Source organism: Scyliorhinus canicula, chromosome 5 (genome assembly GCF_902713615.1).
Source record: "Scyliorhinus canicula chromosome 5, sScyCan1.1, whole genome shotgun sequence".
Taxonomy (NCBI): Eukaryota; Metazoa; Chordata; class Chondrichthyes; order Carcharhiniformes; family Scyliorhinidae; genus Scyliorhinus; species Scyliorhinus canicula.
Genome location: NC_052150.1, coordinates 10,489,082 through 10,505,127, shown reverse-complemented (window position 1 = coordinate 10,505,127; position 16,046 = coordinate 10,489,082). Strand labels below are relative to the sequence as shown.

Sequence of the window (16,046 nt, the reverse complement as noted above, 5' to 3'; positions counted from 1 at the left end):
GTTTTCCCAGGTCATCTCTCTCCCAATCAGGGCACAACTCTAACACTCTGAGGAGAAATCCCTTAATGGGACGAGACAACAAGCCAGTGAGAGACTGGGAGCTGACAGCCCACATCTGCAGTAAACTGGGAGTGACAAAGCTGTAACGAGGCACATCAGGAACAGGCAGCTAACAGTGGACGAATAGCGAGAGCTGTACAACTTTGGGGGAAAGAGCAGATGTGAGCAACACGACTCAACTGGTATTATCAGTGAGCGAGGAGGTGTTTGCCACTGAACTCTGGAAATAGCTTTGCATTCCCACTTGATATGTATTAAGGCCCAGATTTGTTTCATTCACCCATGACATGTGGGCATTGCTGGCAAGGCCAGCATTTAGTGCCGACTAGTTGCCCTGGAGAAGCTGATGGTAAGTGACCATCTTGAACCACCGGAGTCCATGCAATATAGGTGGACCCACAATGCTGTTCGGGAGTGAGTTCCAGGGTGTTGTTATGGGAGAGGTGTTTTAAGAACCCCAAAATGTATCATGGAGTTCAACCAACCCCCACCTTTAATGGATTGTTGCTTTTGAAGCACACGGCTTGTTCCCCAGGTGCAGTATTACAATTATGGACACGTGGTTTTTAAAACAAAACATTGTTTATTCCATGAACTCAAATTAACCTTTTAAATAAACATTGGACCTCTTAACACCCCTCACTTCAAAGATAACCCCGAAAATAATACACTACCCAATCCTGCAAACTGTTCCTTTACAAATCTAAAAGACTTAACAAATCCTTCAAACAGAAGCACATTAGATTTATATTCAATACTGAGACCTTTTTACAATTCCGATTTCACCAAAGGATTAAGAGATAGTCCTTCATGGCAGAGATCACCAGCAATGCAACTCACAGCCACACCCAAGCTTTCTTCAAACTGAAACTAAAACTCCCAAAAAGCAGAAGTGAGCTCACCCCCCCCCCCCCCCCCCCCCCCCCCCCCGTGACATCAGTAATATGATCAGCTTCATTTCTTAAAGGTACATTTCTTAAACATCCTGTTCTTAAAGGCACTCTAACATGACAGTGTTGACCCACTGGCAGTGATGGAATGAAGATATATTTCCAAGTCAGGATGGTGCGTAATTCGGAGAGGAACTTGCATGGGCTGGTGTTCCCATGCATCTCCTGCCCTTGCCCTTCTCGATGGTAGAGGTCGCAGTTTTGGAAGATGCCGTCGACGGAATCTTTGCAGAAATGTTCTTAATTACAAAATTAATTCATTATTTCGGTCTGTGACCTGATTTAAGTGGAGTACTTAAAATGTGAATTGAATACTTCAAAAAATTAGTTTCTAATTTAGCAGCGCTGTTCAGTGTTATGCATTGTAATTGTCCTCAGGGGAGTCTCCAACACACAGAGTCATGCTCACTAGATAAGTGACTGCGTTATTCCCTTTCTTCGAGACAGATTTCTAGATTGCGAAATGGGAGGGTCATCTCTACAATGGAGTGGATTGTTGGAACTTAGTTGATGGAAAAATTGAATTTGTTTCTGCTTTTATGATGTATTCAATTTTAATGGTTTCTGGTAAAATGGGAGAGGAACTGTCATGGTGGCTGTATGTGACAGAGTAGCTTTTCCTGTGGAGTTAATTTCCAAAACAACATCACTAAGATAGATCTGTGATTTGACTGGTTGAAAGATTAGTGGCCGGCGATCTAATGGGCAGGGTTCTGCTTGGTTAGGAACATAGGAATTAGGAGCAGATGTCGGCAATTGAGCCCTTCGAGCCTGCTCCGCCATTCAATCAGATCATGGCTAATCTCTTCCTGGTCTCGCAGCCACCTCCCTACCTGTTCCCCAAATCGCTTTAACTCATTTTTTGAAATCAGAAATATATCTATCTCCCTCTTGATTCAGATTCCACCGCACTATGGGGCAGCGAGTTCCACAAATTCACCACCCTCTGCGAAAAGTAGTTTCTCCTCATCTCAGTTCTAAATCTACCGTCTCTGAACCTATATCCGTGACCATTGCCCCACAAGGGGGAACAATCGGTCTACATTTACTTCATCAATACCTTTTAGTCTCTTATATACCTTGATCAGATCCCCTCTCCTTCTAAACTCCAGCGAGTATAACCCCAAACTGTTTAATCTCTCCTCATACATCAACCCCTTCATCCCCGGAATCAACCCCTTCATTCCCGGAATCAATCTGGTGAACCTCCTCTGAACTGCCTCTAAATCCACCACATCCTTTCTCAAATATGAGACCAAAACTGGACACAATACTCCAGATGTCGTCTCACCAGATGTGGTCTCACCAACACCCTATACGATTGCAACAACACTTTTATACTCCACTAAACACTAACATTCATTTGCCTTTCTTCTTACATTTTGTACCTGCATACAGACTTTCTTGCGATTCATGAACAACGACACCCAGATCCCTCTGCCCAGACGCATTTTGAATCTACTTTCCATTCAGATAATAAATTTGCCTGCCTAATTTTTCGGCCAAAATGGATAACCTCACACTAATCTCCATCTACCAAATTTTGGCCCAATCTCCTAGCCTATCTATGTCTGTCTGTAAAATATCTGTATCTCCTCTCCACTCCCTGCTTTCCCACCTATTTCAGTATCATCCACAACTTTTGCTACGTTACACTCTGTTCCTGCTTGCAGATCATTTATATAGATTGTAAACAGTTGAGGTCTGAGGACTGACCCCTGCGGCACCCCGCTAGTTACAGTTCGCCAGAGAAGGACCCACTTCGACCGTCTGCTTTCTGCCAGTCGGCCAATCCTCTATCCAGTCTAGTACTCTAACCCCAATCCCCTGTGATCTCACCTTCTGGATCCGTCTTTTATGCGGCACCTTGTAATAATAATAATGATCTTTATTATTGTCACAAGTAGGTTTACACTGCTAATTAAGTAATTGTGAAAAGCCCCTAGTCACCACACTCTGGCGCCTGGTTTGGGGACACTGAGGGAGAATTCAGAATGTCCAAATTACCTAACAGCACGCCTTTCGAGACTTGTGGGAGGAAACCGGAGCGCCCGGAGGAAACCCACGCAGACACGGGGAGAACGTGCAGACTTCGCACAGACAGTGACCCAAGCAGGGATCGAACCTGGGACCCTGGAGCTGTGAAGCAACAGTGCCGACCACTGTGCTACGGTGCCGCCCATACTGATTCTCCCTGCAGTGAGCTCTGAGTTTCAATCGTGTCATCGTAAAGATGTCTCAAAGCAACTTCCTGGAAAATCTGGAGGAAAACCATTTTGCTGATACCTTAAAAATGTGTTTCTAGTCAAACAGAAATACAGGCTCGATGAAGTTGTGCAAGTTTCTGCCAGAATTATCTCCATATTGGCTTTCTCCAAAGATTGAACATCAAAGTACTAAAGCACCAAATCACAAACGCAATAAAGTAAATATTTAATGATTTGTACATCACTCCCTCAAGTATGCATGACTAATAAATGCAAGATTCCCACTTTGATTAATAAAAAATGTAATAAATGTGATACCTGCAGAATAGTCAAAGAGCCTTCCAGGATATCACAAGTCATTAAGTGAGTGTGTCTGATATGAGACAAACCTCCATCTGTACCTCTTTTATAAGTCACATTCGATGCTGTGTAAAATGGCAGAATGTTTGGGGTAGAGAGTAAACAGAGTTGATATTCTTCGAATGAATTTATTCAGCACAAAACAAAGCCGAGCTATCTGATCTGAGGTAGATTCAGCTGTCGTGTAAATATTTTAAAGGTTGACCAGCTCCCAGCTCCTGATGGTTGATTTGCCAAGCGTTGTTATTTCAGTGTAATTTCAAAGGGCGTGTGTGTTGATAGCTCAGAATTAAGTGTATGACTCATTTTCTTAGTTACGTATGAACAGACGAGCTAACGAATAGGAGCAGGAGCATGCCATTCGGCCCCTCGAACCTGCTCCGCCATTCGATAAGATTATGGCTGATCTGTTTGCGTTTCGAATTCCACATTCCCGCCTGCCTCCGCTAACCTTTGATTCCCTTGCCGAACAAGAATGTATCCACCTCCGCGGAGTCAGAGAGTTGCAAAGTCGCACAACCCTCTTGAGAGAAAGAAATTCTTCTCATCACGTTCCTCTAAGGGCGACCCGCTAATTTTAAAACAGTGCCACCTAGTTCTGGGCTCATCTGTGGTGTTATCATAACTATCAGCATTGCAAGGGTTAATGTAGCGTTGAGAGTAGCCACCAGAGGGAGCTACAGATACAACTATATAAGACAGTGTTGCTAAGCCTTGTGGGGGGGGGGGCAGTATATGCAGGAGTTAGCTAATGAAAGTCATAAGAGTAGATAGTATAAGTGAAAGCAGATCATACTTGAAACCAGTAGTGAGATTAGCTGGAGATGAGTGTAGTTAGATGGTATTAGTCAACTGTGTATTCTTAAGCAGTATGTGTCGAATCCAAGTTAGTAGTGTTCATAAATGGATAGCTTTGTTTAAGTTAAAGCTATGATGTGGTCTTTCTGAACACTACGCCAACCATCCTGAAATACGCAACACAAAGAACACCACATCACCCACAACAGGAAACATCCTTTCCACACCCACCTTGTCAAAACCATTCAGGAGCTTCTATGCTTCACCCCTCCCTCTTCCAAACACCAGCAGGAACATGGCCAACCAACCGTTCCGCATAAGACAACCCGTTCACTCCAGGTATCATTCGGCTAAACCTCTGAACCGCCTCAAACGCATTTACGTCCTTCCTTAAAGAAGGAGACAAAAGCTGCACACAGTATTCGCGATGGGGACTCACCGATACTCAGTATAACTGAAGCAGAACATCCTCACTTTCATGTTCACTTCCTCTTGTAACAAAGGATAGCCTTCCACTAGCCTCCATGATTACATGCCGTACCTGCGTACGAACGGTTTGTGATTAATGCACGATAACACCTAAATCCCTCCGCACCTCGGAATTCTGCAACTGTTCCCCGTTTAAGTAAAACTCTTGCTTTTTTAAATTCCGCCTGCCAAAACTTCACACCGACGGCATCATCGCGGACGGGAGGGAAAGATTTGGAGAGCAGTTGACTTTTAACGGTTCTCCATATTTTCCCGCCCTGCCCATGACAAAGCCTGCCAGGCCCGGAAACTCCCACCCTGAGAGGTTGTCTCCCCTGGCTGGGGAATCCAGAGTGTGAGGGTCTCAGGCTCAGGACAAGGGGCCTTTAGGACTGAGGTGAGGAGACATTTCTTCACTCAAAGGGCTGTTAATTCAGTGAAATTCTCCCCCAGCGAGGGCTGTGGACACTCCAAATGTTGAATATATTTAAGGTTGGGATAGACAGATTTTTGGTTTCTAAGGGAATCAAACGAGGCTGGGCAGGAATGTGGATTGGGAGCCCAGGATCAGCCATGATTGTGTGGAATGGTGCAGCAGGCTTGATGGGCCAAATGGTCAACCCTTGCTCTTATTTCTTTTGTTTCTAAATCCTTTTCTGTGCTAATTAAAGTGAGGACCACAATGCACCCAGTGTCAGCTCTATTCTCCCTCTATTTGGTTCCAACAACATGCCTTATTTCCAATATGTGGGTTCCTGCGGTCATGGTCTCCGTAGATTAATTCACTGACAGGAATAATTTAGTACAAGTTCATATTGAGGTGCGGAGTTTGTAATTGCCAAATCTCATTTATTTTGCTTTGTTTTGTTAACTGAGTTGTGTAAGGAGTGATACAGTTCCTTGGGTCATGGTAAGTGTGATGGTGAGATATGTTTCTGGAATCCACCCCTTCATTCACCTGAGGAAGGAGCTGCGCTCCGAAAGCTAGTGATTCAAAACAATCCTGTTGGACTTTAACCTGGTGTTGTAAGATTTCTTACTATGGTTACTTGGGGTCAATATTGTGCCTGCCTTTATCTTCCTTAGTAAACACCTTTACACCATACTCCTCCAGCGTGTATATCTCGATCCACTGCATGGCGACGAGGTTAAAAACTTCGCCCGCAGCAAAGTGCTGCAAAATTGAGGGGGGAATAAAAGTCGCCCCAAGAAAGGGAGAAGTCCCAGAAAACTTTGTTGAAAAGTCAGGAGCCAGCTTTTCGTCAAAGAAACAGTGAGTCAAATTGGAACCGTCTGTCCAGGGGACTGAGACTCGGAGTCAGTACAAAGAACGCCTCCATTACTTCTTCATTGCAAATGAGATCACTGGTGAAGATAAAGAGAAGGTGATCCTTCTGACAGTCTGTGAGTCTCAAACCTACAACTTGATTAGGAATATGATATCCCCTGAGGCTCTCGATTCGACTAGTTGGTCACACTGAAGAAGGAGCATTTCAACCCAAGGCCCTCAATCATTCTTCAGTGTTACAAATTTAACACAGCGGTCAGGGGCCCTGAAGTATCCATCTCGGTCTTCATCTTCAGATTTCGACAACTCGCTGAGAACTGGGAGTTTGGGACCACGCTTAGCGACGTGCTTCCGGTTGGTTTGCGGGATCCAGGATCTCAGTATACAAAAGAAGCTTTTGGCCGAGACCATGCTGACACTGGAGAAGACTATTGAGATCATGCCGGCGATGGAGTGTGCAGCAAAAGGCACCAGCGAACTCCAGAAAGTGACCGAAGGGAAAGTAAGTTTAGTTTGCAACAGTATGGCCACGAGGCGAGAGGCAGGGTCGCCAGGTATAGCCGTGTACCAGCCCCAGGGATGGGTATGGGACCAGAGTCAGGGAACTGGGGACCAGCTAGGTGGTCAACGCCAAGTTGAAGAGGACGGCGATCGCTGCAGAGTGGACCATCCGCAGGAGAATTGCCTTTGCCGGGAGTTTGTGTGTTTTAAATGCAGTCGGCGAGGCCGTATCCAAGCACAATGTCGGACATGATAAAGAGTGAAGCAGTGTAAAAAGGGGCTGGTTGTAAAGAGGGGCTGGTTTAGCTCACTTGGCTAAATCGCTGGCTTTTCAAGCAGACCAAGCAGGCTAGCAGCACGGTTCGATTCCCGTACCAGCCTCCCCGGACAGGCGCCGGAATGTGGCGACTAGGGGCTTTTCACAGTAACTTCATTGAAGCCTACTCGTGACAATAAGCGATTTTCATTTCATTTCAAAAAGAGCAGCCGCAGTAGCAGGTCCAGGCAGCAACAGCCCCAAGTGGAAAGGAGCTGTGCAGAGGAGCTAATCAATTAAACATCATCCAAGTGAAAATGACCGATCCTATTCAGATTATCTTGAACGTGAACGGAAAATCCTTAACGTTGGAAGTCGACGCCGGAGCTTTGCTGACCGTCACGAGTGAGCAAATATTTAACACATTCCGGGAGGGAACCCAGGTCCTGCAGCTAAGCTGCAGCAATTCAAAATGATCAACGTTTACGGGGCAGACCCTTAGATCCTCGGTACTGCGGAAACTTCAGGGATTCACAAGGGGCAAGAGGCGCGTCTTCCGTTGATTGTCATAGAGGGGGGGGGAGGCCCAGCCTCCAGCGGTGGGGCTGGTTGAAGCGCATCAGGCTGAACTCTGAATCTCGGAGTTATTTCAATGCCTCAAGTGGTCTTGCCATCACTCCCATGCCACCTCTGATTCTGAAGTCTTCAGTAATTTGCTCCTGTTACCTTGAGCTCCTGTTATTCACTGATTGCAGTCGAAATAAACCAATATTGACGAGCATTGAACTTTGCACCTTTCCTACATCAGGACAAATGCACTGAAAGGCTATTAATTGTATCGGATACATGCTGGGAAATCTGGCCAGTGTTATGCAGTGTTGTGCTTATAGTGATGTTAACATGGAGTAGTAATGGAAATTGCTAATTAACTGTGACAACTGCTCCTCTCATCAAACAATTAACATACCAAAATTCCTTTGTGCGGCTGGAATCAAATATCAAACAAATGTTAATTATCCTTGACCTACTAGACAGAAATAAATATTTCTGTGAGACTCAGAAATACTTGACAGTACCAAGCCTGAGTATTACTGGAGCTGGAAACAATGAAACCACTTAGACACAGACACAAATGCGGAGATCATTGAAAGGGTTTTTTTTTAATTACCATAAAAGCATGAATAATATAGTGAATAATATAGTTACCCTTCTTCTTCGGTCCCTCAGGATCGAGGATGACTTGCTGCCACTCCAGTTGGCCGGGTTCTGAGATGAAAGATGTGCCCAACGCACGGTCTGCAGACTCTGTCACGTGCTTGACGGGTTCTACAATTGCACCATCCACTGTCCCACAGACAGTCAGAGAAATGCCACACTTATTCACACGAGTCGGTCAACATAATGGCAGCTTGGGCTATTTCCTGTCGTGATTGGACAACGCAAAGGTTACAAAATTGCATAGGTCTACAGGCAGAACTATAGTTTAGCGGTTGCCATTATTCAGCTGCAGTCTCAGTTCAGGACTAACATAACAACCCATCACTAATTCACTAATGTCCTTCAGGGAAGGAAATCTGCCATCCTTACCTGGTCTGGCCTACATGTGACTCCAGATTCACAACAGTGTGGTGGACTCTTAAATGATCTCAGGGGTGGACAATAAATGCTGGCCTAGACTGCGACGCCCACATCCCATGAACACATTTTTTTAAATGTCCATTCCGCTCTATCCCCGTAACCCTATAATCTAACTTGCACATCCCTGGACACCAAGGGCAATCCACCTAACCCGCACATCTTTGGGCTGTGGTAGGGATCTGGAGCACCCGGTGGAAACCCATGTCGATACGGGGAGGAGGTGCAAACTTCACACAGCCAGTGATGCAGGCCAGAACTGACCCTCGGTCCCTGGCACTGTGAGACAGCAGCGCTAACCACTGTGCCACCATGCCACTAATGGTGACCATGACAACTATCAGTTCAATAGCTATTGCCCAAGATGACCATAGGCTGCTTTCCCCTTTGAGGGGGAAGAACTGACAGTTGGTGATTTAACCTGAGGATCACCACACTTCAGGCGAGGGGCAAGTGTGCGAAGGCAGGGTCTTCATCAATAACTTCAGTCGATACGGGGATTGAACCCCTGCTGTAGGTCTCGCTCTGCATCACAAACCAGCTTTCCAGCCAACTAAGCTAACCCGGCCCCCTATCATTTTTAAAAAATGTTTTATTGAAGCATTTGTCACTTTCGCAATAGTAATTAGTGATGGGCAAAAAATCCTGCGATGGTAGGATAAAAAAATCTAATGTGGCATGTGGAATTAATCACACTGGCTGTTAGTGGCCAGAGTTTCACAAGTCAGAAGAAAGCCGCCCACAAAGATCGAGCGATCTCTATGGCATGGATTTCCCTTTTCCAGTTCGAAATTATCTTTTCAGGGCCAGAGAGGGCATGCTGCAGTAATTGTAAACTTAATACCCAGTTAAAAACCCAGTTAAAGCTCACAACGAGGAATTTGTCGGCCAGGGTTTTACAGCATAACTAATAGCAGGACATTTGCATCAGTTCAGTGATTTCTAATTGATTGCAGACTGAGGGATTTTGAACTGCCCCACCTCTGGAGAATCTTGGAATCGCTGACAGCAATGTCTGGATTTCTGTGTTTAATCCTTGCAGGTGCAGATCCCAGAGGTTGAGGTCAGTTGACAATGAATGCTGACCGTTTCACCGTCATTACCACTGCAAACCGGGGCCAGAATCGGCCAGCTATTGCACATATTAAAGGGGAGGTGGAGCGGGTTCAGTGTAATGAATTCCACTCAATTATATTATAGACCAAAATTACTGAAGGTCCCTCCTACTGGGCAGAAATTTGCAAATGCGAGCAATCTCATTATTGCACTGGAGACCTGTCAATTAGTGAAAAAGAACATTCTGTTGACATAAACATCTGGTCCATTTCTGAAGAGCCCCAGAGAATGAGTTTGTGTAAAGTTTCCTGCTGTCTGGGATTAGCACTGTCTTCGGTGCTTGGTATCGACCTGAAGCAGTCAATGGCGCTTTTAATTTCACAAGGGGTTTCACTGTGAATTGATCCATGTGAAATATCCGAAACCTCATCCGTTTGGGCTGCGTGTAAATTCGGGTCCACCCGTGCAGACTGGGAGGGAAGCCAGTTACTTCAAGAACCGGGATTAATATAAACTGCACTCCTCTGTGCCTTACCTGAAGCGAAAGGTTTGTGTGGGGAAGTAATGAGAAAATCCAAAGCCTAGAATCCCTCGAACAAATGTGAATGACTTTTCTTCATCGCCTAAACTATGGGCATGTCGGGGGTTGAAGAGGGCATTGTTTGACAATGGAAGTCTCCTTCCCACTTCCATGATTTCTCCCTAACACAATGGCTGAAATCTTCTGTACTTTGAACAATTTTGAGCGTTGGGGGCCATTCTCAGATCCCAATCCCACTCGTGGTAGTGCGCCACTGGCACGTCCATTCAAGGTGACCAACTCTTATGAAACTGTTGTGGTGATGTTTGCATGTAATAAGCTCAGGAGACTCCGGTACAGCGCGATCATTTATTATTGCTACGTATGCATCAGAGGGACCTCTGAAGCAGGTCTCTGCCAGACCACAGACTTTTAGTACCTTTTATGCACTGAAAGTCAGGTACACAGAACGTTGTTTAGATTCCAATGCTGGCTGCATATAGGTTTAAATTAAACAGGTATCTTCGGTTGCAGATGAAATGAAAATCGCTTATTGTCACGAGTAGGCTTCAATGAAGTTACTGTGAAAAGCCCCTAGTCGCCACATTCCGGCGCCTGTCCGGGGAGGCTGGTACGGGAATCGAACCGTGCTGCTGGCCTGCTTGGTCTGCTTTAAAAGCCAGCGATTTAGCCTGGTGAGCTAAACCAGCCCCAGTACCAGATGGTACATAGTACACGAGGTAGGGTATGAAAATGAATGAAATGAAATGAAATGAAAATCGCTTATTGTCACAAGTTGGCTTCAATGAAGTTACTGTGAAAAGCCCCTAGTCGCCACATTCCGGCGCCTGTCCGGGGAGGCTGGTACGGGAATCGAACCGTGCTGCTGGCCTGCTTGGTCTGCTTTAAAAGCCGGCGATTTAGCTGAGTGAGCTAAACCAGCCCCTGGGTATCTCCTACCTAAGGCATTATCTGCCCTCCCCTTTCTTCCCAAACGCTGCACCTAATCTGTCTCGATGTCTGTTCGTTCTACAATAAACAGACACGGACTTGCATCGGGGCATTTTGCTAATTCTAGTTCTGGAGGAGTAAGAGGCTCGTCTGACAGCTTATCCGATTGATATGAGCCCCAGGATGTAAAGATTCAGCAGTTCCAGCTGACACAAACATGTAGCTAGTGGCGCCTTTTACTCCAAATGCATGAATATCGGTTATAACCCTTTTGATAAATTCATCTTACTTTAATTAGTTTATTGTCCTTAACAAGATAAAATAAGGGACAATTTGAACGTGGGACCAAGGGATGGGGTGGGGTGGGGGTTTGCTGATGACTATAAGAGTAGGTGGGGCTGGGGCTGGTAACTTCCAGGCTCAGTCTCCCACAGGCTGACCTAGAAAGGAGGTGCAAAACTGACAAAGAAACATAGTGTGGTGAATGTGATTCACACTATATATAGTTGCCAATATCACTCCATGTATATATGTTTGTTATCTACCCATTGTAAGTGCAGTTGTACTATCCGACCACCAGGGTGAGTCACTCTGGGAGTATGCAAGAGTTTGTACTGGGCTCCTCCCTTGGCTCCGCCCAGGACTCCTCCCCCTGGGACCGATGTATAAAGATCAGTGCCTTAGAGCCAGCCTGCCAGTTCACCTGAAGTTCAACGACGAATAGGCTGGCTCTATTGTAAGTGTATTAAAGCCTCTGTTCAGATCCAACTACACGTGTTCGCTGAATTGATGGTTCCATCACATAGGGAATAGAATCAGGCCATTCAGCCCCTCAAGCCTGCTCAACCAGTCAACTAAATCATGGCTGATCTTCTGCCTTAATGCCATTTTCCCACACTATCCCATGATATCGTTAATATCTAGAAACCAATCGATCTCTGTCTTGAATATACTCATTGCCTGAGCCTCTGCAGTTGTCTGGGGTGGCGATTCCACCCTCTGTGTGAAGAAATTTCTTCTCATCTCAGTCCTAAACAGCCAACTTCTTCACCTGCGTCTGATTCCTCTGGCTCTACTCCTCTCCCACACCCAGCCAAGGGAAACATCCTTCCAGCGTCTGCACTAGCCAGCCCTGTAAGAGCTTTCAGCGCTTCATTGAGGTCGCTTTGCGTGCTTCCAAACCTCAGAGAATACAGGCCCCGTCTCCTCAGTCCCTCTTCATACCACAATCCCACCATTTTAGGGATCAATCTGATCAACCTTTGCTGCGCTCCCTCAATGGCAAGTATATCCTTCCTTAGATAAAGAGACCAAAACTGTGCATAACACTCCAGCTGTGGTCTTACCGAGGCTCTACATAATTACAGCAAGACATATTAGCTCCTGTACTCAAACCCTCTTGCAATGAAGGCCAACACACCATTTTCCTTCCTAACTGCTCGCGTGTTAGCGTTCAGTGACTCATGAACAAGGATCCCTTTGGACATCAACACTTCCCACTATCTCCCTATTTAAGAAATATTATATTTTCTACTTTCCCTACCAAACTGGATGACTTGAAATCTTTCCACGCTGTATTCCTTCTGTCATGTTCTTGCCCACTCACTCAGTCTGTCTAAATCCCCTTGAAGCCTCTTTGCATCCACCCCACCGCTTTCATTCTCACCGGGTTTTGTGTCATCCGCAAACTCGGAAATATTACATTTGGTCCCCAAATCCAAATCATTGATATAGATTGTGAATAGCTGGGGCCCAAGCACAGATCCTTGCGGTACACATACTGGTTACAGCCTCCCATCCTGGGAATGTCCCCATTTTTCCTTACTCTCTGTTTTCTGTCCATTAACCAACCCTCAATCCATGCACGTATATCAACCCCAGTCCCATGATCCCTAATTTTGTTGACTAATCTCCTGCGTGGGATTATCAAAAACGTTCTGAAAATCTAAATGCACCACATCCAATATCCTATATTGTTCACGTATGGAACGATCTGCCTGGACTGTACGCAGAACAATACTTTTCACTGTACCTCGGTACACGTGACAATAAATCTAAATCCACTGGTCGTCCCCCCTCCTTATCTATTCTGCTAGTTACATTCCCAATAAACTCCGAATAGGTTTGTCAAACATGATTTGCCTTTCATAAATCTATGTTGACCCTGCCCAATCCTATCATTGTTTCCTGAGTGTCAAGTTATCACATCCCTGATATTAGCTTCCAGCATTTTCCCTACTGTTCATGTCAGGCTAACAGTCCATAGTTCCCTCTTTTCCGAAAGAATGGGGTTACATTTTCTACCTTCCAATCTGCAGGAACAATTCCAAGATCTATAGAATTTTGGAAGATGTCTCCAATGCATCCATTATCTCTACAGCCACCTATGTCAACACTCTGGGATATAGATCATCAGGTGCAGGATATTCATCAACCTTCAATCCCGTTAATTTCTCCAGTACTACCTTTATCACAAAAACCAATTTCTTTCAGCTTCTCATTCCCGCTAGTTCTCTGGTTCTCTTGTATTCCTGGGAGAGCTTCTGCAGCTTCTTCCATGAAAACAGACATAAAGGACAGGATTCTCCGCCCCGCCGCCCCAGATTTCTGGGTCAGCACGGCGGTGGGATTGTCCGTTTCGTCGGCTGGTCAATGGGGTTTCCCATTGTGGGGCAGCCCCACGCTGTCGGGAAACCCCCCGGGCTGCCGGCAAAACGGAGAATCACGACGGCGGAGAACCCAGCCCAAAATATTTGATTTGTTTCTTCTGCCTCTGCCTGTAGTGGGCCCACATTTGTCCTTGTTAATGTTTTCCTTTCTACGTACCTAACAAAGCTTTTACAGAATGGTTTTATGTTTCCTGTTCTTTACTTTCGGATGGGGATGATTCATAAAGATAAAGGTCAGTTGGGTTGCCCATTGCTGCAGGAGCTGGCAGCCTTCATTATCTCCCACTGAAATCTTGGCTGAGGCCCAAGCAGTAGGTCAATGGAGATGGCATTTTAACCAAGGGATATCGGACACTACGTGGGTCCCAGTAATATTGGAGACATCAGACTCTGGGAGATGCTGAGGCATGGCAAGCCTTAGATCCAGGAAGATAGCAGCCTTGCCATTTTCTTTATTGAAGCTCAAACCGATCACACCTCCAGCCTCCAGTCGTGCAGCCCCCGCCTCCATGTTGCTGGCAGTGCTGACACAGAAGGGGGGGGGGTCCACTCGACCCCCTTGGAAGAGGCCATTGCTGCGGTACAGGGTAGATAGGGGGAAAGTGTTTCCACTGGTGGAGTGGTTGAGAAAGAGAGGACGCAGATTGGCAAAAGGAGCAATGGAGACGCGATGGGGAGAAAAATGTTTTACACCGCGAGCGTTTAAGATCCGGAATGCGCTGCCTGGGAGTGGGGCGGGTTGAACTGAGGTATTTGAGAGGGAGTTGGATGGTTATCTGAAAAAGAAGAATGTGCAGGGTTATGGGGAGAAGGCAGGGGAATGGCAGAAGGTGCATTGCTCATTCAGAGGTGGCGACGCAAAGGGCCGAATGGTCTCCTTCTGTGCTGTAACGATCCCGCAATTCCTGTAAAAATAGACACTGATGGATTTCTTTATACCTTTATCGCTTTCGGTGGGTGAGAGATGGCATTCCCACCTCTGGGGGAAAACGCGTGAACGCGTGAATCCTTTGATTCACGAATAGGAACAGGGCGTTAATCTACTTCTTTTCCTTACAGGCGTCTCCAGCTGCTCTGGCAAAGAGTGTCCTGGCTGAAGTCCCGAATCAAGTGGTGGACTATTACAATGGAAAAGCAATCCCGCCAAAATGTCTGTCGGACTATGAGTCTTCCCGAACACTTGCACCGTAATACTTTAGTGAACTTTTACCTAGTACAAACTATGATGCATAGCACGTCTCAGTGACTTTTAAAATGAATGAGAGAAAATATTTTGCATGTGTAGCCACAAGGCTTGCATTCTCCTAACCTGTTGTACCGTTGACAGATTTTTACGAGATCGACTACTTTGCATAACAGCATGTCGCCTTCAAGCGTATCGGTATCTGTTTTTTTATACAAGTTTATTGGGATTTTACTAAATTTCTTAATATTCTTACACTGTAAAGCATTTTGGAATATTTATTGAAAGTTGATAGTGAGCAGTATTGGCTCCATCTGTTACTAGTGATGGATTTTTCAGATGCATGGACTGTCTTTTGCATGTCTATAATAAAATGACACTGTTTTCCAACTTTTGTCCTTTTCTTATGTGGTCGCAAGCTCTCAGCAAAGGCAGTTAACACGGCGTCAATTCAATCTTGTGGGAAATAAAAAAAGAGTTGGCTAACTGTCTGTCAAAGGATGTAATTTAAGGGACAGACAAAGGCAGGGGTGCTCAAAGGGATCTGGAAACGCAATGGCCCTATTGCTGTCAGGGCCATGTAAATGCCGTCTCTGTATTGAATAATATAAATTGGAATGTTGTTTTGAGACTCTGGAGCTTCACTTTTCAAGAGTTGAGGTAAAATTTTTCAAAGCTTGCCTTAGGAATCTAAATACATTCAGCAGAATCATCACTGGACGCATTGCACAGTCTCCGAAGGCTGAAGAGAGTCGGCCATCTTGGTACCACTCCCATCTCTGAGCCAAAAGGCTCAGGGTTAGTGGCCCCATTCGACAGCACAGAAGTCGGGCCTGACAACCCCATTGCAGTACTGAAGGAGTTCTGCACTGTTGGAGGTGCTGCCTTTTGATTTAGATTTATGGTTTATATTTATGGCTGGCACGGTGGCACATGGCTAGCACTGTTGCCTCACAGCACCAAGGACCCCGGTTCAATTGCAGCCTTGTGTGATTGTGTGGAGTCTGCACGTTCTCCCCATGTCTGTGTGGGTTTTCTCCAGGTGCTCCGGTTTCCTCCCACTGTCCAAAGATGTGCAGGTTAGGTGGATTGGTCATGCTTAAATGCCCCTTAGTAGATCAGGTTAAGGGGTTACAGAGATATA

The 16,046-nt window shown here is 45.7% G+C and overlaps 1 protein-coding gene across 1 annotated transcript in view; it reads left to right on the top strand.

Annotated features, from left to right (window-relative positions):
* Nucleotides 1-15,292, top strand: part of cpne4b (copine IVb) — a 469,926-nt gene extending 454,634 nt beyond the window's left edge. The window contains exon 16 of the mRNA XM_038796566.1: nucleotides 14,779-15,292. Coding sequence (XP_038652494.1) covers nucleotides 14,779-14,910 — 132 coding nt within the window. The 3' untranslated portion in view covers nucleotides 14,911-15,292. The remainder of the gene's footprint in view (nucleotides 1-14,778) is intronic.
* Nucleotides 15,293-16,046: the final 754 nt, after the last annotated feature.